Below are 22209 nucleotides of genomic sequence, written 5' to 3'. Positions count from 1 at the left end.
AAAAGAACACATGGAAATTTATGGCAGATAATTTTTTTTTCTGAAGGATGAAACGTGTGCGGGAAATGGCGGATGAGCCCAAAATGGTGGACGAGCACAAAATGGCAGTTCAGAGGAAAGGTAGTATGGATGAAGGAAACTAGTCGAGTGTAGAGCTCGTTGATAAGCATTGGGTAAAATTTCCCCCCGTCCCAAGTGGGGGCCCCCACCGCCAAACTCCCCTCATGGAAGACAAAGCTATTTCACTGGGATCCACACCCAATAGTAGCAAATCAGCTTCGCCAAAGCCATTTTAGATGAATCGGATGATGAAAATGATAAAAGTGATAATCGATCAACATTTGCAAAAAATGGATGGGAAGATGCAAAAACTGGCAGAGGATATGCGAGTGATTGGCAATGGAATCAGGGAGGAAGTGAAGGTGGGTCAAAAGGAGCTAAAGGTGGAGCTGGTAAAGGTAAAGGAGGGGTAGCAAAGCCTTGATGTTGGGCTGGTGGAGGTAAAGGGTGAGATTCAAAGGATGGAGCAGAGGATGGCAAATGAGATCAAGATGGTTCGAGAGGAAATGAACGGGATGAAGGGGAATGTGGAAGGTGTTTGGACCGCGATGAAGACAGATAAGGATGAAGTGATAAACGAAATAACCGGTTAAGCAAGAAGTAGATAGACTCGGATAAGGAATGAAGAAATTTTTAAAAGATCAGGAGTAAACAAAGGGAGATTGGGTACTGTAAAGGACGAATTTAAGGTGAGACACGAAGAAATGACGAAAACTGTTAAAGGAAAGAGAGAACGTTTCTGTTGTCCTCAAAGGTGACATTAATCGTTCTGTTGAGACCATGCAAGGGCGGACTGACTCGTATGAAGTTGGGTCGGACTTGCAACACTTTGACAATGGGGATGTTACTAAAAAGGGTCGAGCAGATTTTCACGAGCCAATGTTTGAACCATTTGCAGACATGTCGTGGAGGAGAGCGACAGTAACGTTGACATGCCAAGTACCGAGCAAGTGACTAGTTCGGAAACATTCAAAAGTGAGCTTGCTGATGTGGACTCTGGAGAAAGAATTTCCCAATTTGAAAAAGTGCAAGACGGGTTAACAGGCCCAGACGGTACCCAAGAGGAAGAGCAGGATGCTTGTCAAATGAACCAGTGTGGAAGTGATGTTTTTGAAATGAATTCCCAGAACCAATCTCAGAGTTCAGATTTTGATGAGAGTTGTGAAGGCCACCCACTCACTGTTTACAAATCGTGTGGAAGTGATGCTAAGGCAGAGGATTGTGACGAGGTTGGTGCTTCTCGTTGTTGTGATGCTGATCACAATTTGGGTCGGGGTTTTAACGTTAACCGCAAGTATTGCAACAATATATATATATATATATATATATATATATATATATATATATATATATATATATATATATATATATATATATATATATATATATCCTATTCAGGCTGGCAGATTCAGCATGTCCTCAAGCTACGCATACTCTCCTCTAAACTGTCTAGCCTTGGTTCGAATTCCAACCCAGCTATAAACTGTCAACACCATATTTCACAGGCAGGATTATTCATCAATGTGTGTGCTGTCTATCGGATGGACATTAAAATGGATGTCCCATCTGCTGGTATTAGTTGGTGAATGTTAAAGATCTCATGGTGTCCTTTGTGAAGAGTGGGCGACCTGTTACCAGCACCATGAACAAATTACAAATTCCCACCCTTACTACTGCTGGGAAGACAATGGCAAACCACCCACTAAAACCCTTGCCAAGAAACTCCTTTGGCAGCACCAATGCTCTATAACAGAGTATGGAACATCAGAATATTTTTTTTTGCTGCATTGATAGACTTTAAACAATCACCTGACACTACTTGTCAAAACCTATAATTTGGAATTGTAATGCTTTTTTTTATATGAAAATATTTATATACGAGAATGAGGATCATTCAGTGAAGCAAGTTGTTATACAATTCGTGTTGTCCTTTGGTACTTGTTATTTCCTTTGAAATATGGTAGCACTGTATTATTCAGAGGATGTGGCATGCCCATTCTTCTTGGGCATCTTGCAATGTCAAACCCAGGTATTTGTTTCAGGAATATGATATGAACTCCTCGTGTCAATTTATGTGATAAAATGCATTTTACATTGAAGGCCTTGTTTCCTTTTTTGTATTTTATCATGTTTTTATCTGGGAAGGTATCAGCAAACCACCCAGCATAACACTTGTTCAGGAACCGCTTTGGCACCACCAACGTTAAATCCCCAGATACAAATGTTCAACTCGATGATATTTATAGAATACATACCATGCGCAGTCTTGAGAAAGATTTGGTGTGAGCCAATTCTTTTGTCACCGAACCAACTCAAATCCGCCTCTTTTTGTCATAACTCGTCCACAACTTTTTGAGATATGATACATGTAGTTTTTAACCCTATCTCTCAATTTTAGAAATTAGGCCCATGTTGACATGTTGACCTCAAAAAAATAATTGGTGGTTGAATTCAGTGACCCGACATGCAAATCCTCTTCGAATTTCAAGTTAATCAGATAAAAATTGACAATTTTAGAAATTTTGCATATGTTGACCTTTTGGCCAATGTTGGCCTCAAAAATAATTGGTGTTTGAATTACGTTGGCTAATGTGAAAATCCTGTTCAAATTTCAAGTCAGTTGGATGAAAATTGCGGATTTTATAAAATTAGCCGATGTTGACCTTTGGCCTCTGTTGACATCAAAAGAGTGACCGCTATATCACGTCATGTAATATGTGGTAAAGTTTCAATTTCCTCCGCTGAATGGTTTTTGATGGACGCTCTTAACAAAATGCAGACACGTACGACATACATACAACATACATACGTGCGCTACCGATTGCTTAACTCTGCTTATCGCTTCGTGAGCGTAGGGTAATAACATGGTACATCAGATCGATTGTGTTTTTTTCTCGAATTTTGTCTTTTTTTTCTTTCTGTTTCATCGTGTGTTCAACCCGTTTTGTGTTTGATTTTCTGTTTATCCCCAAAATATTTAGGATGGATGAATAATGGGAACACAGAGTCGGTCAGCCAGCAAGCCTGTCTGCTTGTTTGTCGATCCTTTGTCTGTTTGCAAGCACAAACCATTTGACTGACAGCTCCAAAGAAAACCATTTGACATAGATCTACCAAGAAAGGAGCGCAGAGCACACGGGATCTGCAACAACACTGCATTTTACTGTTCCTGCAGTTCGATTTGGTGCAATTTCAGATTTTGGTGCATTTTTCTCTAAAATCGGTCCGTCATTTTCTGCCACATCAGGTCCCGTCATGTGCGATATGGTTGTTCCAGGAAGTTCATGTGGCAAAGTGTTTTTTGCAGTTTTCGAAAATCCAAACAACTTTACTATGCCACCAAAGAAACGTTCAAGGTTGGGCAGATCTGCATCAGCAGGCAGAAAAAGAAAAGCAGCTCGGAAGCAGGAAAGCTCACAAGCAAGATAATCAGGCCTTGAAGCTAACCGTGACCGACATGCTACAGCCGGAGCAACAGAAACATTGCAAGAAAGACAATCTCCTCAGAGAAAGCCTTGTGTCTTCCATTTTATTTTATTTAAACTGAGAAAATAATGTGACATTTATCCTCGGCAATGCCAGGGACCTATCCCAACAGACTCACAGCTGTAAATGCTGTCAAATGTGCTTCCACCAAGTATTAACTCAGGGGTGGTGGACACTTATCCAACCAAGATATTGTAGTTTTGTATTTTTAATTAATTTTCTGAAATTTGTAGAATTTGTTTTTCATTTGGAAGTTGTGGGTTACGATGTGTAAATAAAGGTGGAAAAAGTCTGATTTAATGAAATTTAATTCCAGGCGATAAGGCAATAAGGCAATAAAAGTTTAAAATTTTGAAAGGGGGGTGTAGATTTTCTCTACATATGCACTGTAAATACATTTCCTTCTAAAAAATAACAGCTTTGATAAAATTTTCAGATTTCAACGCTAATTTAGTCCACGATATACGATTCTCAAATCCAATGTAATATTTTGATTGTATACTTTCATTAGTCCGTAAGAGATGATCATGTTTCCAAGGCAAGGCATGTTTGAATAAGCCAAATCAATATGGTGGCTTAGACGCCTGCAAGGTGAACTTGGGCTGACCAAGGATAAGCCTTTCATGGAGGTAAGCTGTTAATTATCTTCAAAAGGGGTGTTTTAATTAACCCAAACACCCAATTTTCATTCATGCGCTCTTTTGGAGTTCCTTTAATATGCATGCTGGCTGTGAATATTTTCAGGCTGCGAGGTTTCATGGTTTTGGAGTTATGGAGGAACACACACACACACACACACACACACACACACACACACACACACACACACACACACACACACACACACACACACACACACACACACACACACACTGACATTTATTGGTGTAGATTTTCCTGTGATATTATTTTATTTACCGGACTGTTCTTTCCCTCTTCTCTTTTCCTCCTGTCACTATGAAACCTTCATGTGAATAACGGTGTAACTCGATGGGATCTTTGACCCTTGGAGTTTCATTTCAGTCCTTTTGATGTTTGACCTCTGACACCTAATTCTGTCTCCTCAATTTTTTAATCTTGACCTTTTACTCTGGCTATGTCATCTTTGTTCCCTGACCCTTGATCTGGTTCCTTTCATTTGACTCATTCCCATCGCCATAGAAACCATTGTTCCACCCACACCTTCCTGTTTAGATGGCTAATGCTTGAGACATCAGCTGCACGTCGCTTCCCTCATTGATTAACTTCTTGGATTTTACTGATAAATCCATTTTGGAGCTTGAATTCCCAAGGTTTATAAAAGATGTGGTAGTTGCAGTATGTAATCATTGTTGTTGTTTTTTTTTTCTGAATGCGTTTTTATTTTAATGATACGTAAAAATTTACTTTGTCTACAGATGTGTGACAATTGAATACCTGAGTGGAAGAAGTACTTCAGTCACATTTTTGGGTAAAGTGAGTTAGAACCAGGAACTACATCTCCAGTGTGGCAGCAATCCATATCTGTAATAATTTGCTCAAGTACTTCTTCGACTCGGGTCTTCGATTGAAAATTTTGAGAAAGAAAAAAAATACATCAAATACGGATTTGTACCTAGATATTATTTGATTGTCGATTACATCGTGTTTAACATTCTTCATACTTGGAGATCATTTACTGTTAAGCCCACTCTGTTTTCAACGGGTTTGAAGAATACGAAAGAGAAACCCTTTTTATTTTTCATTCACTCAACACACTCCAAAGCATCTGCAGAATATACATATTCTATAATTATGTTTATTTGCACAAAAATACTTTCACAACAAGCAATACCTAACCCTGAACAATTGTCCTTGTGGAGCCTTTCACATGCATTGGCTTCTATCCAGATACATTTGTGTGCAGCCTTCACTATACCTCGATGTACTGTCTCCTCAGGCCGTACAAACCAGTGACTGGAGCATTGAATATTTATCTGCAAAGAATGGAGAGCCAACATGATATGATGGATCGAGGACCATCTTTCATTTCTGTGGAGGACACCTGTGAAACGTGGCAGGAAAGGCCTGGTGTTGTACGAAAGGAGCGTCCTAAGAGTAGTACGAGTGCGGAATCGGCTGAAAGTGAGCATCGGCCTGGATCACTGTCTGGCTCAGAAAGCTCTCGACGAGGCCGCTTCCGTAGTAGTGCAAGTGGAGAATCGGAGCCAGGGGGACGTCCTGGCCAGCTACTTACGATGGGTTCTCCACGTAAAAGCAGAGTAAGGAGTAGTGCTAGTGGTGAGTCATCAGGTCCCGACCGATTTGTGGAGGTGTGTGGTGAAGCTGTAACTCTGCGAGAAAGCTGTAGCGGGGATTCTGGCAGCAGTCGACGTCCACGGCCCATCAGCAGCGATTCGTCTGGCCTTGAACACCGACGTGAACCTTCGTCTTCTTCTCCTGAAGCTCTAGATGCCAGTTGGGGATCTGGAGATCGGACGGTGCCTGGAGCTCGCCTCCCTGGCTTCGGTCGGGACTCTCGTATGCGCTTCGCCAAAAGCAGGTTACACCTCACCACGGAGGAAGAGGAAGAGGAAGAAGAGGAGGAGGAAGAAGAGGAGGAGGAAGAGGAGGAAGAAGAATCATATGAACGAACTGAAGCTGTCGAGGCTGGTACGGTCGTTGTCACTCCAGGTGCCTCGGGTGCAAGTGCTGGAACTGCGCCACAAGGAATGCGCCGGGAGTTTACATCCACTGTGCGTTTACAACGGAACCGCTCTTCTGGTGGGTTTCTGGAGGGCCTCTTTGGATGCTTACGACCAGTGTGGAGCATGCTTGGAAGAGCCTACACTCCTGAATACAAGATACAGCAAACAGGTATTGTCATGAGTGCTTGTGGCCTTCTTATGGTGTTTATCAAAACTCTTGAGTGCACTTGTATTCTTTCTCATTTGGCTAACATACCTGCAAATCTGTGATGTTAAAGATTTACTCAAACATGAAAAGAAAATTGTTTCATCTTTCCAATATTTAATGTGATTGATAAATTCTGCCAGGATTACCAAAATAGAGATATTATAAAGGATACCCAAGCAGTTATATATTTGTAGCTTAACTTATAAATCGACTCTTCAGTTGAAAGTTTAAAAGTGTTGCAAAAGGATCTTACGTAACATTTTTTAAAACTGTTGGAGAAATTCGATGCGGAAAAGTAACGCACACGCACACATCCACTCACACCACTTGAAGTGCATACTAAATGCAATGTGCATGGATACCTTGTAACCACACGTCTGGACCTCTTTGAACTCACCTCGAGTCAGATCAGCATCGGGATTGTTTTCTTTCTTTCCTCGACCTCGGAAGTTGCATTTATGTCGCATCATTGAAGTTTAGTGCATCTCTTCCCAAGATCTCCAGTGGTGCAAGTGATAATAACGAGTTTCACTGGCAAGAAAAAGAGCAGGTGTGAAATTTCACACCTGCAGGAAACTTATAAAAAAAAAAGCTTCAAAAGAACAAATGTGGGAACAAAATTCTTTGACTATGTATAAATAATTAGTCAATGGAATGCTATATTTGCAGGGACAGAGATGAAAGAATATATATATATATATATATATATATATATATATATATATATATATATATAATTTCTTTTTGTGATGACTCAGTTGTTTGGAGGAACCATTGTGCGTTGAAGCATCTTCCCATCTTTATCCCTGTGCTTTTTGAAAAAAACCGGGGAGATATTGTAATTACCTCGGTCTATCTATCCGTCCGTCCGTCACGCTGTCTCCTCCAAAGCGGTTCGGCAGAAATTCACCAACCTTGGTAGTTGTGGTCATTGCATGGCACAACAGTGCAAGAGTGGGATCATTGTTGTCCCCTCGCCCTGGGGGCAGGGTCAAAAAGTCAAAAAGCGAAAAATGTAATCACAGTCACACTTCAAAACATTTTCAATGGAATTTTGTAAATGTAATCAATATTGGGAGATGCATGAAATATGTAACGATTTTTTTGGATTTGACCCCAGAATTTGTTGGGGACTGATGGGTCACAGGGTTCAAATGGGGGGGAAAATTTCGCTCAAAATTTGATTATTGGGTCATTCCTGGTGGAAGTTTGTGCCATCTTCCAATTTTCCTGAAGATGGGAAGCGTAGGGATATGCGATGGTGCGTCATCAACTTCATTGTAGTTGGCCTTGTTAACATGCTATTAGACTAGGTTCCACCCCCCAACTCAGATTAGTATGAGCCTTGACACCTTAGGTTATGTTAAGTTGTATACGACATAAGTGGAAGTAAAATCAATTTTTTTTTTCTTTGGTGTACAACATGGAGGCTCATGGAAGAGTTCGGATACAGAATTTACCAGAACATAACAAAACATAACATCGTGGAAAAGAGGGTAAACACACCAACAGCAAGGTGGAATGACACATTGGAGGGACACTTGGATGCACAAAGGGCATAGGACAGAATCAGATCAAAGAGAGAGGGAGTTCACAAGTTGTGAACAAGCTGAGCACATCCTGAAACACAGCAAGAAAAGGAAGGCAAAACTGGAGATGAAAAAAAAAAACGACAAAGTAGGTGAGAGAGAGAGAGAGAGAGGGGGACGGAACAGAATCACTTGTTGGAAAAGAAGAGGTTGGCTTTGGGTGGGGGTTAATAAGGGTAGAAAAGCTCACAAGTGTGGATGAGAAATAACCTGACGTGGTGGCGAAGAGCCAGCCATCTTGAATCCCTGGAGGGGAGAATGGGATTGAACACATTGAGGAAGCTCATTCCACAGGCAAGTGAAAACAGGAATAAATGAGTGGAAGTGAGCAGTGAGCCTGGATTTTGGGAATTTCACCAGAAGTGGGTTACTAGTTCAGCACATGTGCCAAAAACCAAGAGGGCGGTTGGTTTACGGGGTGGGGCCAGGGGCGACAAAGCCAGAAAGGAGGCGTTATAAGACAGAGAGGTCACCAATCTGCGTGCAATGCAACAGTAACATGTCCAGAGATTCAGCTTCATCGCAGAATATTCCAATGATTTTGAGGGCCTTGATTTCCATGCAATCAATTTGTGCACAGGTGAGATGGAGGGAGCCAGCCCAAAGGGGAGAGCAGCACTTCATCGAGCTGCGGATGAAGGCCTTGCAAGCTTATAAACACTGCGATTTGCCAAGGAAAGACTGCACGATGGAGGATTCCCAGTTATTGGCTTGCTCTTGAGGCTAACTTGGCCATATGGTTTGCCCAAAAAAAGATTATGGTTGATAGCAAGACATAAAAGTTTGATTGACTGAGCTTCTTCAAGAGCTTTGGTAAGGAAGTGGATGGAATGGTTTGCCAGATTAGCCTTTTCAAGAGACAGAGTGAGAGTGTGGGATTTGTCGGGGTTCAAAGACATACTCCAAGTGTTGGACCAGGTCCTGATTCGATCAAGGTCTGCAGAGAGACAAGAGGTTGCTGCATGCTTATCTGAAGGATTTCAGATGCCATGGCAGAGGGTGGGGTCATCAGCAAAGAGATGAGCAGGATTTTTCAAAGAAACTGAAAGATCTTTGATTAAGATGAGGAACAGGACTGGCCCCAAGAAACTGCCTTTGGACCCTAACCCTCACCCTAACCCTAACAGCCTGACAGAGCTGGAGTGCCCCAAGGCAGTGCTTTGGGCCCAGTTCTGTCTTAATTTACTACTGCTTATTATTTCGATATTCGGTTGAATTATAGGAATCTAACCAACATGGATCCATTACAGGAAAATATACCAGACAGTAAATTCTCTGTTTCTCGAAAAAATCATACATTCGGATGGGAGAAAGGAAGCGTGGGGTTGGTAAGCTGCGGAACGAGCGGTGGAGGAGGCCAGAGGCTGGTAAATTAATTCCACTGATCCTCCTGGGAAACTGCATACCCGAGCTTACAAATCCGATGCCAATGTTACTCATTCCATTTACCTTGAAATCAATTTCCTCATTTATGTGAGAAGGAAAGCTCAGAAAGTCACAGCAGAGCTTTCACCGGGGAATATGTGTGCAAGGCTCGTGTGCTGAGAATCGAACCGATTGGAGTACCAAACTCGTGTGGGATGTGTGGGATCAAACCCTCGGAGTACTAAAAACTCTGTTTAGGTTTGTTTGTTTGTTTTCCTCCATTTTTTTTCTGCCAATATCAGAGCTGGATCTTGGAGTTGGTTGGGACTTTTGGAATGAAATTTTTTATCAACATTGGGAATAAAAAGTATGCAGGGTGGACACAAAAGTTGACCTTGACCTAATTTTAAGGTCGTAACCTAATTATAGACATTTTAACATTTTTTTTTTTACCAAACCTCAACCAAGGTCTGTCCAATCAGAATGACATTTTCCTCTCTCGATAGCCTAGACCCTAGAGCAAGGCACTGTTACACTTTATTTACATCATACCCTCCAGGTTAAAGGTCAAGGTCAAATGGTGGACTGGCAAAAAAACAACTCGTTTCTTTTTGTCATCGTTCAATTTTTGCCAACGCGGAATCTCCAAGACCACCTGGCCTTCCAAGATGTTCATGCATCGTAATGGTGTACCTGCACTGATGTGCACCTGACATTTGATTAGTGTGGTTGGCCTGCTATTTGTCGGTGTGATGTAATTAACAAAAATTATGACCTTTTTGATCATAATTTGAAAATATTTCCTCCGATTTTCATATTGTTGAGTTTTATGGATGGATTTAAGATTGGGGCACATTTTCATAATTTACCCTCTGTCTCTAAATCTTGAACGTCAAGGTCATATGACGGTTCGAAAAGCATATGCCATCATTGGATCATGGGCACCAGGGGAGGTTTACCCTTGGCGATGGCTTTGTGATCGCAGTTATCTAGTTTTCCATTGTATTTCAATTTCGGCATGCAAGTCAGCTTGCAGGTTACCTGCGTGACACGATTAACCTTTTGGGCTATAAAAAGGATAACTCAGTTGTTCAGTCTGCTTGTTGGAAAATCTATGGTTGAGAGTGGTTTGATTCCCAGCAAATACAAATGCAATTAAAACTGCCATTCTGGGAAGATGTGTTCAGGGTTGTTGCATCCTGAAACATGCTTCCAATTAAGAAGAAATGGAATTAAGTGGAGGCAAAATATTCCATCGTATCTTTGTACCGGTACCACGTCCACATGGATCCCATTGGCATGGCCAAAAGATAAATATTGATTTGGGTTCTGATAAAATGGCACTCGAGTAAATGTGATGTAAATTAAAAGTACGATGTGGTCAGCAGCAGTCATTGAGGAGGGAAGACGTACCGGTTACAGAAATCCGGTTTAGGAAGTTTACATATATGAGTCAGACGCAGAGAGTCATCGAAGACCTTTGGTGCAATGTCATGGCCGGTTGTTGGAGAGCTGATATGCATCGTAATGGTGTACCTGTACTGACGTGCACCTGACACCTGGCATGGTGATGGTTGAAATCAGTGCCGATGAGGAACAGAGATTTGGGTTGGATGGTTACGAGTTGATCCACATTGGAGGAAAAAGATGTTTATGGAGTCATCATCATTGGGTGGATGGTATATGACACAGATAAACAACAGGTAGTTGTGGGGAGGTATACAGCCTGGAGTATTCCAGAGGGCTTTGAGGGTTGAGTGTGGGCAATGGATAATGAGCAAAAGAGTTATTGACCTAGATGGCAACACCACGTCCTCTAGAGTGGTGGCAGGGCCTGTCAAAGTGAAAAGGTAATACAGAGGTGTTAGAAATATTCCATGAGAGAAACGTTGCTGTCAAACATGCAATGTCCTGAGCTGCAGTTGTAACCTGACTGGAGATCAGTGATATCAGAATGGAGACCTTCAATATTGGTGGACCACACAGTTAGTGTGGGGGGGGGAGGGAGTGGGTGGGGGGGCATGAAATGAGGAATGGGTGAGGTGTGGGATTGGGCACAAAGTTGGCTGTGGGATGCAGTGTCAGGGCTAAGGTCCACGTGGTGGGGCCTGTCCAAACAGTGGGGGCTGCAGGTTAGCCTGTGGGAACTGTGGGATGCAGCGTCATGGCTAAGGTCCATATGGTGGGGGCTGCAGGATAGCCTGTGGGGTCTGTAGGATGCAGCGTTAGGGCTGTGGCACATGCGGTGGGGCTAAGGGGTGCATGGTGAGGGTTGCAGGCCACACAATGGTGGCTGCGGGGCATCTGGTGGGGGCTGTGGAGCATGTGGTGTGCCTAAGGGGTACATGCTGGGAGCTGCGAGTCACACGGTGTTGGCTGCTGGGTGTGTGATGGTGCTGTGGGTTGCATGGTAGAGGCTGCAGGATGCGTAGTTGGGGCTGGAGGACGCGTTGTGAGGGTTGCGGGATGCGTGGTGGGGTCTGTGGGTGATATTGATTAATTCTGCTATTCCATCCACCTCAACACCTGTGTACAGTGTAAATAACACCACCTTCTTGAGCAACTTGCCTAATATAATGTGGATCTCAGATTCAAAGGGCAGTAGTTTACAGAGTCATTATTATCCCTTTCTTGTAGTTTGTGTAAGATTCGCCACTTTACGACTATCAGGCAGCACATTCTTCTCTGGACATTCAGATAGGATCACAAGTAGGAATCCACCATTCCCTTATCACGATTACATGAACACTGTCCACAACTGAGAACTTTCCTGCTTTCCGGTCCATTATTATCTTCTTCAAGTCCGAGTTAGAACTGAATAATTCATGATATCTGTGTCTTCCTCTAAGTACATTTTGTCCAATGTTTGATATATCCTCAGTTGCAAAAGTTTCAGTTTAAAACGACTGAAACACTTTCACCTCTTTCATATCTCCATGTACTGATGTTCCATTGCCTTTGTCTCGTGTCCCGTGTCTCACGTTAACATTCCTCTTAACCTGGCTCTGGAAGGCCTTTGAACTTTTCTTACATTCCTGTGCTACTTTCCTTTTTTCGTTTTTCTTTGCTCTTTTCACTCCCGGAGTAAGTAGCAGTGTTTCCAGCTTTCTTATAATCGGTCATTTCAATAAATGCTTCATTCAACGACGCTTGTGATACATCTGTATTTGCCCACGGACGCTTCCTGTGTCTTCTCATTGACAGCATTTCTGGGAACGTTTTGCAAAATATAATCATATTTATCCTCGAATATCTTACTACATGGATTTATACTCAAGAATGTCCTTTCCAGAGATCCAGCCATCTTCTTGTGAAATAAACTTTTGCCGTATCCATTGAAGTTTGCGTTATGATCTTCTGGCGTGCCCCATAAAACACGTTTGAAATCTCAACCTTGCACCATGTAGCCTTTGTAAAGGGGTTGTTTGATGAAAAAAAAAAACAAAGAAGCACATCTTGTGGCAGTAATGATATTTCTGACCAATGGAATCATACCCTGTCGTGTGGCAGGAAATTAATCTGGTACAATAGGATCGTGTCCTTGAATATAAACACAAGGAACTTTGGGGGCAAGAGGAGGCCATTCGGACCTTCATGCCTGCGCTGCATCAACCTCAGATACCTTCACCCATCCGCATACAAGCTACCTACAGGTCCTGCGAAGATCCCCATTCCCCTCCATCTCCAATGCTTCTAGGTACCAATCGAATTCCAATTTAAAGCTATCTACCCCCACTGCTGCCACTACCTTTCTAAAGAGATCCTTCCATGCATTAACTATGCTGATTGAAAGACACCTGCCTTGATACTATACTGTCCCCACTCATCCTTTTTTTAACCCATCGGGCTACGGCCCCTGTTCCCATCTCTTGTGCTGAAAAACTCTTCTGTACTTTTTGTTTTTTTATCTTTTATTTTATCTCCACCTTTCATTACCTTAAACATTTGTATCATATCTCCTCGTAACCGCCTCCTTTCTCGTGTATAAAGCCCTGTCTCCTTCAGCCGCTCCTCATAGCTGAGTCGAGCTCGGCCCGGAATCGATCTCGTAACCCTGCGCTGAACCCTCTCCACGGCATTGATGTCATTCCTGAGTTGTGTTGACCAAAACTGCACACAATATTCTAGATGTGGCCCTCACTAGATTCCTGTACAATATTAACACCACCTCTTTTGATTTATAAATGATTCCCCTCCGAATACAACCTAAAACCCTATTTGCTTTACCTCGAGCTCCCTGGCACTCTGCTACCTCCTTACCTCCCGTATCTATTACCACGCCCAGATCCTTCTCCTGCGTGACACGCTCCAAAATTACCCCTTACATCATGTAATCTCTATTTTATGTACCATTTTGACCTACAAGTCAAATGTGGAGTACAAGTCGAATTGGCGAATCAAAATTTATTTCCTTCATTCATAGATAAGTCAATTTGGAATGCAAGACGAATGTAGATCAACTGCAGTAGTTTGCAAAACTCATTCAGTCAGGACAATGTAGGTGCTACCTCCTCCCTGACACTCACTACGCATCGGTGCCTGTGGTACTTCTTTAAAACAAGCACGTTTATTGATTATTTGAAACCAGCAACAGAATCAATATCGGCACTGGCTCAAAGCACATCACATTTTGTCACAGTGCACCACTCCTCAATAAGCAGGAACACCTGACTCTTATTGGAATAAACAAGTCAGGAAAAAAAAAAACATCTTATAAAAATGAAAAAGCATGTTGTGATGGAATCTCCTAAAAAACATCCAAACAAGGTAGGAAGGAATGACACCGCAATAAAACACCACAATCCTTCTACGGATTGACATCACAACATCTTTTGCCATTTTTGTTATCGATGGTGATAGAAACAATTGTGTGAAGATGTATGTCGATGTTAGACGTAGTTGTACATTTGTAGTGTGTGGTTGTTGTCATTGTGGGATTGAGATGGAAAAATGTCAAAAGATGTCTTGATGTCAATCCGTAAAAGGATTGTGGTGTTGTATTGTGGTGTCACTCTGAACTTGTCATTCCTTCCGACCTTGTTTGGTTGTTTTTTTTGGGGGATTCCATCCCTGAATGTTTTTTTCACATTTGTAAAATGTTATTACTGATTCGTTTTACACTATTTTTCCCAATTTGGATGCCATGACATCATCATCTCGTAAATTATTTTGAACAGCATCTTCTTGGGGAACTCCCCGACCCCCACCCCCTTCGCGATATGTCTCATACAAGTCTCTTCCCAAGTTCCCTTCACGTCCCGTCCAATGATCCCATTCCTTATGTCTCCACTCAGACACTCTGCTACCCTGTTGTCCTTCACTTTTGGAGTCATCCGTTTATTTTGTACGCCAACATAGCGGAATGTTTCTTTACCCTCTCAACTTTCTCTGCTCCTTCCCTTTTTTTGTTTTGGAAAGATAGTCGAGGATCATGGAAGAGCTATCACACTGAACAGATCATGAGGTAACAGACAAAAATCGGACCACTTCGCCTGAAGCTCATCTGGATCAGGAGCAACAGCCACTCAAACACCCCGTAGACCCTGAATTTTTTAATGCTGTGAACAAACTTTGGTACATCATGGGTGATGAAGGTGGTGGTCAAGTTTAATCAAAATCATGTCTGTAGTTTCTGAGAAGAGAGCAAATACCTTTTTTTTAGGGGGGGGGTAAAAACCCTCCATAGATCCCCCCCAATGAGCGCAGATTTTGATTTGATCAATACACCTTCGTTAGTTATCAGAAATGCAGCCTGTGGCCAAGTTTCATCAAAATTGTGTGTTTGGTTTAAACGATAACGACTGAAGTATTCACAGACTCACTGACTGACTCACTCGCTCACCTATGGACACTGCTTGATCGCATAAGCTCACCTGGACTTAAATGGCTGCAAAACACTCACGCATGGAGAAGGAAACTCCAAGGAGGAAATACTGGAAAATTAGGGGGGATTTAGATGGAGTTAATGAGGGTAGATAAGATCATGGTTTGGGATGGGATGGGGGATGATCTGTGATTGTGGTGAACAGCTGTGTTGAAGACCTGGAAGGTGGAATGAGACTGGAGAGGATGTGGAAGTTCATTCCACAGGTGGGGGGGGGCGTGAAGGAACAAATGAGTGTAGATGAGCAGTGATCCTGGATTGAGGTAGTTTTACGAAAGAGATGAGTTTGAATGTCAGGTCAGGCCAGATTAGATCTGTGACTTGCTGCAGGTACCATGTTTTCCTGTACTGACCTGTTCCATGGTCGGGTTGTCGGTGACTAAACCATCTCCCCCACCAGGTTTTTTGGTGAGGAGGGTGTTTGGATATGGACACCCAGCAGGATTAAAAACAAAACCTGTCAAAGGGCGGAGGAGCTCCTTGTGAGCCAACGGCCATCCATATCTTGTGCCCAACTGTGTCTGCAGATGTACTCCTGCAGTTGGGTTACTTCTTATTCGGAGGTTGGTGGCAGGATTTGCACTCTGGCCACCGTAAAATCCTTCATTCCGCAAAACACAAAAATGCAAAGAAATCTGAAAACCCACTCCATGGGAGTACCTCCTGTGCAGATTCCCTTCGCAGGGCAGCTCACCGGATGACGGGATTTGGGCAAAGCCTTCGGGACCCCCAATCTTTGATGATAGGAGGGAAACCACAGGGTAACGTTCACGGGTCAGATTGCGGGAGAGTGTGTCGGAGTGGTGCTGAGTTATCATCCACCAGACGGCGGTCTCCTTTGGTTAACCTGAGGCGGTCCCTTCGGGTGGGTGCCTGGAATGTCCTATCCCTAAGAGAAGATGATCACCTGTCTCTGTTATCATCTGAGCTTGAGCGTTTGGACATCGGTATTGCAGCTCTCTCTGAGGTTCGGAGATCGGATTGCGGTGAGATCATGGTGGTTGGTTACACCTACAATTGGTCTGGTCGCTCTGATGGTTAACATTCCCAAGGAGTTGCTGTAGCTGTGTCCAATAAGCTGACTCCAATGATAATAATTGATGTAATACCGATCAACAAGCCTATTATGAGATGAAGGATTCGTCACTCCTTGGGTGTCATTTCCCTGGTCTCTGTTTATGCTCCGACTGAGGCGAGTGATCTCACCGTGAAGGACGCGTTCTACGCCACGCTCAAGTCTGTGGTTGATCAGTGCCCCAGACGAGATACAGTTCTAGTTTTGGGGGATTTCATTGCATCAACTGGAACTGATAGGGATGGTTATGAGACGTGTGTTGGTCCCCATGGGTCAGGAACTATGAACCAGTATAGCACTAAGTTCCTTGACTTTGCAAGAAGTCATGGACTTAGGGTGGCCGGTTCATGGTTTCAGCGCCCACAAGCTCATAGCTGGACTTGGTATTCTAACGCTGGCGGTGTGGCAAAGGAGATTGACCATGTCCTCGTTGATGGTCGTTGGAGGATGATCCAGAACTGCAGGGTCTACCGGAGTGCTCAGTTCCTCAATACTGACCACCGGCTTGTTGTAGCAACTCTGAAGTTGCACCTTAAATCCAGGAGAATGGTACCATCCCACCCTAGGCTGGATGTTGGCAAGCTCAAGGATGAGAGGGTAGCTGAGGAGTTTGCAAACAGGCTGAGTGGAGATTTGAGGAGTCTGGGTGCTTTGGGAGGTCCTGAAGAGTTGTAGAGTGCCTTCAAGCCCACCTTCCTTGATGTTGCCGGTGGATGTCTTGGAACTCACCGTAGAGCAAAGAAGGATTTTGTCTCTCAAGAGACACTGGATACCCTTGACCAGAGTTGCAGGGCCAGGCTGAATGGCAGAGCTGAGCTGTTCATTGAGCTGAGGCGTAAAACTGTACGTGCGCTGGGGTGGACAAGGAGGTCTATGTGCGAGGAATCTGTGAGGGGGTAGAGCATCACCTGTGGTCAAGGGATTCTCGTCCTGCTTGCAGGGGAATTCGCGCATTGCGTTCATCCAAGCCCATCCCTCGGAGCACTGCAGTTAGAGCAGAGGGTGGTAGGCTCTTGACACAGGAGTCCGAAGTGAAGGCCCGCTGGGCCGCTTACTTTGAGCGGTTGTACCAGGCTGATCCACCTGCTGTCGAGTTGGACATCAGGAGTGTTACAATCCCTTTTGCTGACCCTCCAATCAACTGTGGCCCACCTTCGCTTGTGGAAATACAGGCTGCAGTGAACTGGTTGAAATGGGGTAAAGCTCCAGGGATCTGTGGCATCCATGCTGAACTTCTCAAGGCTGGTGGAAATGCTGCACTCGTGTCGTTGCATGCAGTTCTGTGCTCTGCCTGGAACACAGGCATCATCCCAACTGACTGGAAGAGGGGCCTTGTTGTCCCTCTCTGGAAATGGAAGGGTGATCGCCAAGACTGCAACAACTACTGAGGGGTGATGCTGCTCTCAGTGCCTGGCAAGGTCTTTTCTCGGATAATTATCCGATTATAATTATAATATAATAATAATTATATAATATTATAATATAATAATAATATTAAGATTATAATAATAATGATTATTATAATTATTGATTGGGTTCGCCACCATCTGCTTGAGCACCAGCGTCATGAGCAGTCAGGCTTTACACCAAAGAGGTCAACGATTGACCGTATCCTTGCTCTTCGGGTCCTCACTGAATGCAGACGAGAGTTTCGGCAGGGGCTGCTTGCAGCCTTTGTTGATCTCTGTAAAGCGTTCAATTCAGTGAATCGGGATGCCCTCTGGAGGATTCTTGGTCTTCGTGGGGTGCCACCAAAACTGATCGATCTGATGTCTGAACTCTACTCTGGTACTGAGAGTGCTCTGAGATGTGGTGGTGCCATCTCTGACTTGATTCCAGTTGTTTCTGGTGTTCGTCAGGGGTGTGTACTGGCCTCCACACTTTTCAGCACTTGTATGGACTGGATTCTAGGGAGGATGTTCGAGAGATCAAGCTGGGGTGCATCGTTTGGGAATGGCAAGATCTCTGACCTTGATTTCGCAGATGATGCAGTCATCTTTGCGGAGAATTTAGATATCCTTTTGGGGGCCCTCGAGGTGCTGAATGAGGAGTCTGAGCCGCTGGGATTACGGGTTTCCTGGGTCAAAACTAAGATCCAGGCTTTCAATGACATCTTGGATGCCGCTGTCCTGTCTGTGCCTGTTTGTGGTGAGGATGTTGATGTCGTGGAGAGATTCACTTACCTTGGCAGTGACATTCATGTCTCTGCCGGCTGTGAGTCAGAGGTCAATAGATATCTGGGTCAGGCCTGGGAAGTCATGGATTCACTGGGTCATGGGGTGTGGCGCTCCCGGTATCTGTGTGGGAGGACGAAAGTCCGAGTCTTCAGGTCCTAGGTGCTTCCAGTCTTGCTCTATGGATGCGAGACTTGGACTCTGACCAAGGATCTAAGACGGAGACTTAATTCCTTTGGTACCAGGTCTCTTTGGAGAATCCTTGGCTATCGCTGGTCGGACTTTGTGTCCAAATCGTTTTCCTGATGCTGATCCTGCTCACCAGATTCTCTCAGTGAGGGAGTCTCGTGAGTGGAGGAGGCGAATGGGCTGACCACGTGCTTCATGGTTGCAGCAGGTTGATCGGCATTTCAATTTGATGGGGATGGGCCAGGCATCTGCCTGGGGGATGGCCAGACGGAGGCCCCTGGAGTACCAGCGGAAAGTGGACGCAGCGTTGCGCTGCTCTGGCGCATGCTCCCATACCTGACCTGACCTTTCGAGAAGAGGGTTGATGGTGATCCGTGTGAGCCCTGCAGAAACATGGGGGAGACAAAGCACAAAAAGAGCCGAGGAAGCAACACCAGAAAGGAGGCGCAAGAACACAGATAGAAGACCAACCCGTCTGTAATGTTGAAATGATCGACCCATACATACACTCAGCAGTGGGGTGGGAGATCCAGTGATCTGAAAGGGGAACCCAAACACTCAGACCACCTCGGCACTAATCTATCTCTTGATACCCTACAAAATAGACATGATGTGTCTTTTTCCTTTTTATAAAGGGGGCAAATTTGTGATTAAAAGTCTAAATCTTCTTCATCAGATTCGTCGTGACGTTGCACCAGGAAGTCGACCGCCATTTCCATACTGTGTAAGGGTTACATTACGGTACGATTTAACTCAAACGGTGAATACCTTTCGATTTTCCACAAATTTTCCGAGTCGATTTTTCCGAAAGACCCCAAGTTTGCCAGAAATTGGACGAGGTTTGTCCGAAGTACCCGAGTGTGGACCAGGCCGAGAAAATATTCGTTTTGTGTTCGGACCATGTTACAGAGCACGTCATGAAACAGCAGAGATTGCTCGATCTTGTGGTTGTCCGCCATGATTGAGAAAGGATGCCATACCCACGATTAAGTTGAATAAACAGCCGTCACTCGAAACTGTAACACCATCTCCACACATCTACCAGCACAGGTACACGGACTATTTGAGTGGTGATTCAAACACCTGTTCCCATTGCCCAGCAGTTAACAAAAGAGCACCTGAAAATAATTAAATATATTATCACCACAAATTTCAACAAATCAAACGAACCACCATCCATTAACAATGGAGGGAATGTACGTATGTATCATCTACTACTCCTCTGAGAAGATTTGACCTGGGATGCTAAAACTTTCAGGGTCTCCCCCCTTCACAATCCCACATCAACCATCACTCCCACCAGACCACCACTATCCCACACCCACCTCCACCATCCCCCCACAATCTTCCATCAACCATCACTCCCACAATATCCACCACCACCACCCACACTCACCTCCACTATCCCCCCACAACCATCACCTTAAAAATAACCACAACCACCCCACACCTCCTCCCCCTAAGCACCGCTTCCTCCTCCACTTGGGTGGGACATCAACATGGACACGGCATGGACAAGGCACGGGCATGACACAGCACAATATGGACACAACACGGACACATATGGCATCCAGGAAAAGTATGAAACTGGACGATCGCATCGTATTCAGGACACGTGGTCATCCTGTGACGATGGGACAAAGCATTCATCGCCCATTTTGTCCGTGGTGCCCGAGTGTGCCTCGGTGGTATCCGTGCCATGTCGTGCCTTGTGTCTGTGTCTGTGTCGTGTTTCTGTGCTGTGTTTCTGCTGAAGTTGTGGAACTGATTTATCAATTAATCCCTTAGGAATCGTTAATTGAATGGGAAAACAAAACCTTCCAATGTGTTGTGAAAATGCGACTGCCGTTTTCATGTTCATGAACACTTCCACCATCTTTGTTAATACAAATACAAACGAATTAAAGGTAGTCACCATGGGTTTACCAAAGGTAGTTCCTGTTTAACAAATCTTTTAGAGTTCTATGAAGCAGTGACTGATTGGGTGGATGAGGGAAAGGAAGTGGACATAGTAAATCTAGACTTTAATAAGGCATTTGATAAGGTACCACATTGGAGGTTGTTAGCCAAAGTGAGGGCTTGTGGAGTGGCTGGTCAGGTATCTAATTGGATTGCAAATTGGCTTCGTGATAGGGAGCAGAGAGTGGCTGTGAGTGGGAGGATGTCTTGCTGGGAGGATGTAAGTGGAGGGGTACCTCAGGGATCAGTACTTGGACCATTACTATTCATTATTTACATCAACGATTTGGAGAATGGGGTGAAGAGTAAGCTTTCCAAATTTGCAGATAACACAAAGTTTGGAGGTGAGGTGGATAGCAGAGGGGGTGGTGATCAGATTCAGGAAAGTATTGATACTACTATGGATTGGGCAAAAGATTGGCAGATGTAATTTAACCTGAGCAAGTTTAAGGTGTTGGGGATGGGAAAGAACAATGAAAATAGAGATTACAGGGTGTAAGGGGTAATTTTGGAGCGTGTCACACAGGAGAACGATCTGGGGGTGGTAATAGATACGGGAGGTAAGCAGGTAGCACAGTGCCAGGCAGCTATAGGTTAAGCAAACAGGGTTTTAGGTTGTATTTAGAGGGGGATCAATTATAATATATCAAAAGAGGTGTTAATATTGTGCAGGAATTTAGTGGGGGCCACATCTCAAGTATTGTGTGCAGTTTTAGTCACCACGATTCAGGAAGAACATAGATGCCATGGAGAAGGTTCAGCGTGGGGTTACGAGATTGATTCCGGGCCCAGCTAGACTCAGCTACGAGGAGCGGTTGAAGGAGACAGGGCTTATCCACGAGAAAGGAGGCGGTTATGAGGAGATATGATAGAGATGTTTAAGATATTGAAAGGTAGAGATAAAATAAGTGAAGATGAATTATTCAATCGAGTAGACAATGATAGAACCAGGGGCCAAGGCCTGAGAGTAAAGAAAAGGAGAGTTAAGACGGTAGTAATGAAGGGGACTTTTACTCAGAGAGTAGTTAATCCATAGAATGGTCTCCCTGGAAAAGTAGTGGCAGCAAGAACAGGAGATAAGTTTAAATTGTAATTAGATAGGTACCTGGAAGTTATGGAGATGGAGGGGTACGGGGATGTTGATGGGACTTTTCAGTTGTTTGAGCATTAATGGGTGATTGTGTACGTGTGTACGGAGTGTTGGTGGCAGTCTTGTCAAGGGGTGTTTTGTGGTTGATGTTGTGTGTTTTTAACCAAGCCCATACCCCATCCCCTGAGGGGGGGGGGGGTGTTAAAAATACAAAATCTACAACTTAAAATAAATAGATTAATATATATATATATATATATTTATATATATATATATATATATATATATATATATATATATATATATATATATATATATATATATATATATATATATATATATATATATGGTTACATTTTCTTCTTTCTGTCTTGTTTAGATAAATGAGTGTGGTGTTCGTGCAGGCATGATGGGCTGAATTGGCTCCACCTGTGTCTGTTTTCCTTGCATTTGCCTGAATCCAT

General features: G+C 43.8%; 1 protein-coding gene across 1 annotated transcript in view; it reads left to right on the top strand.

The window, feature by feature from the left end:
* Positions 1–5469: 5469 nt before the first annotated feature.
* Positions 5470–22209, top strand: part of LOC147029296 (mitogen-activated protein kinase kinase kinase 12-like) — a 223389-nt gene continuing 206649 nt past the window's right edge. Inside the window, exon 1 of the mRNA XM_085872244.1 lies at positions 5470–6381. Coding sequence (XP_085728370.1) covers positions 5511–6381 — 871 coding nt within the window. The 5' untranslated portion in view covers positions 5470–5510. The remainder of the gene's footprint in view (positions 6382–22209) is intronic.

Source organism: Eptatretus burgeri, chromosome 3 (genome assembly GCF_056783735.1).
Source record: "Eptatretus burgeri isolate ZD-2024b chromosome 3, Ebu_testis_v1, whole genome shotgun sequence".
Taxonomy (NCBI): domain Eukaryota; kingdom Metazoa; phylum Chordata; class Myxini; order Myxiniformes; family Myxinidae; genus Eptatretus; species Eptatretus burgeri.
Note: the sequence above shows the minus strand (reverse complement) of the source record. Positions and strands in the feature narration are given on the sequence as shown.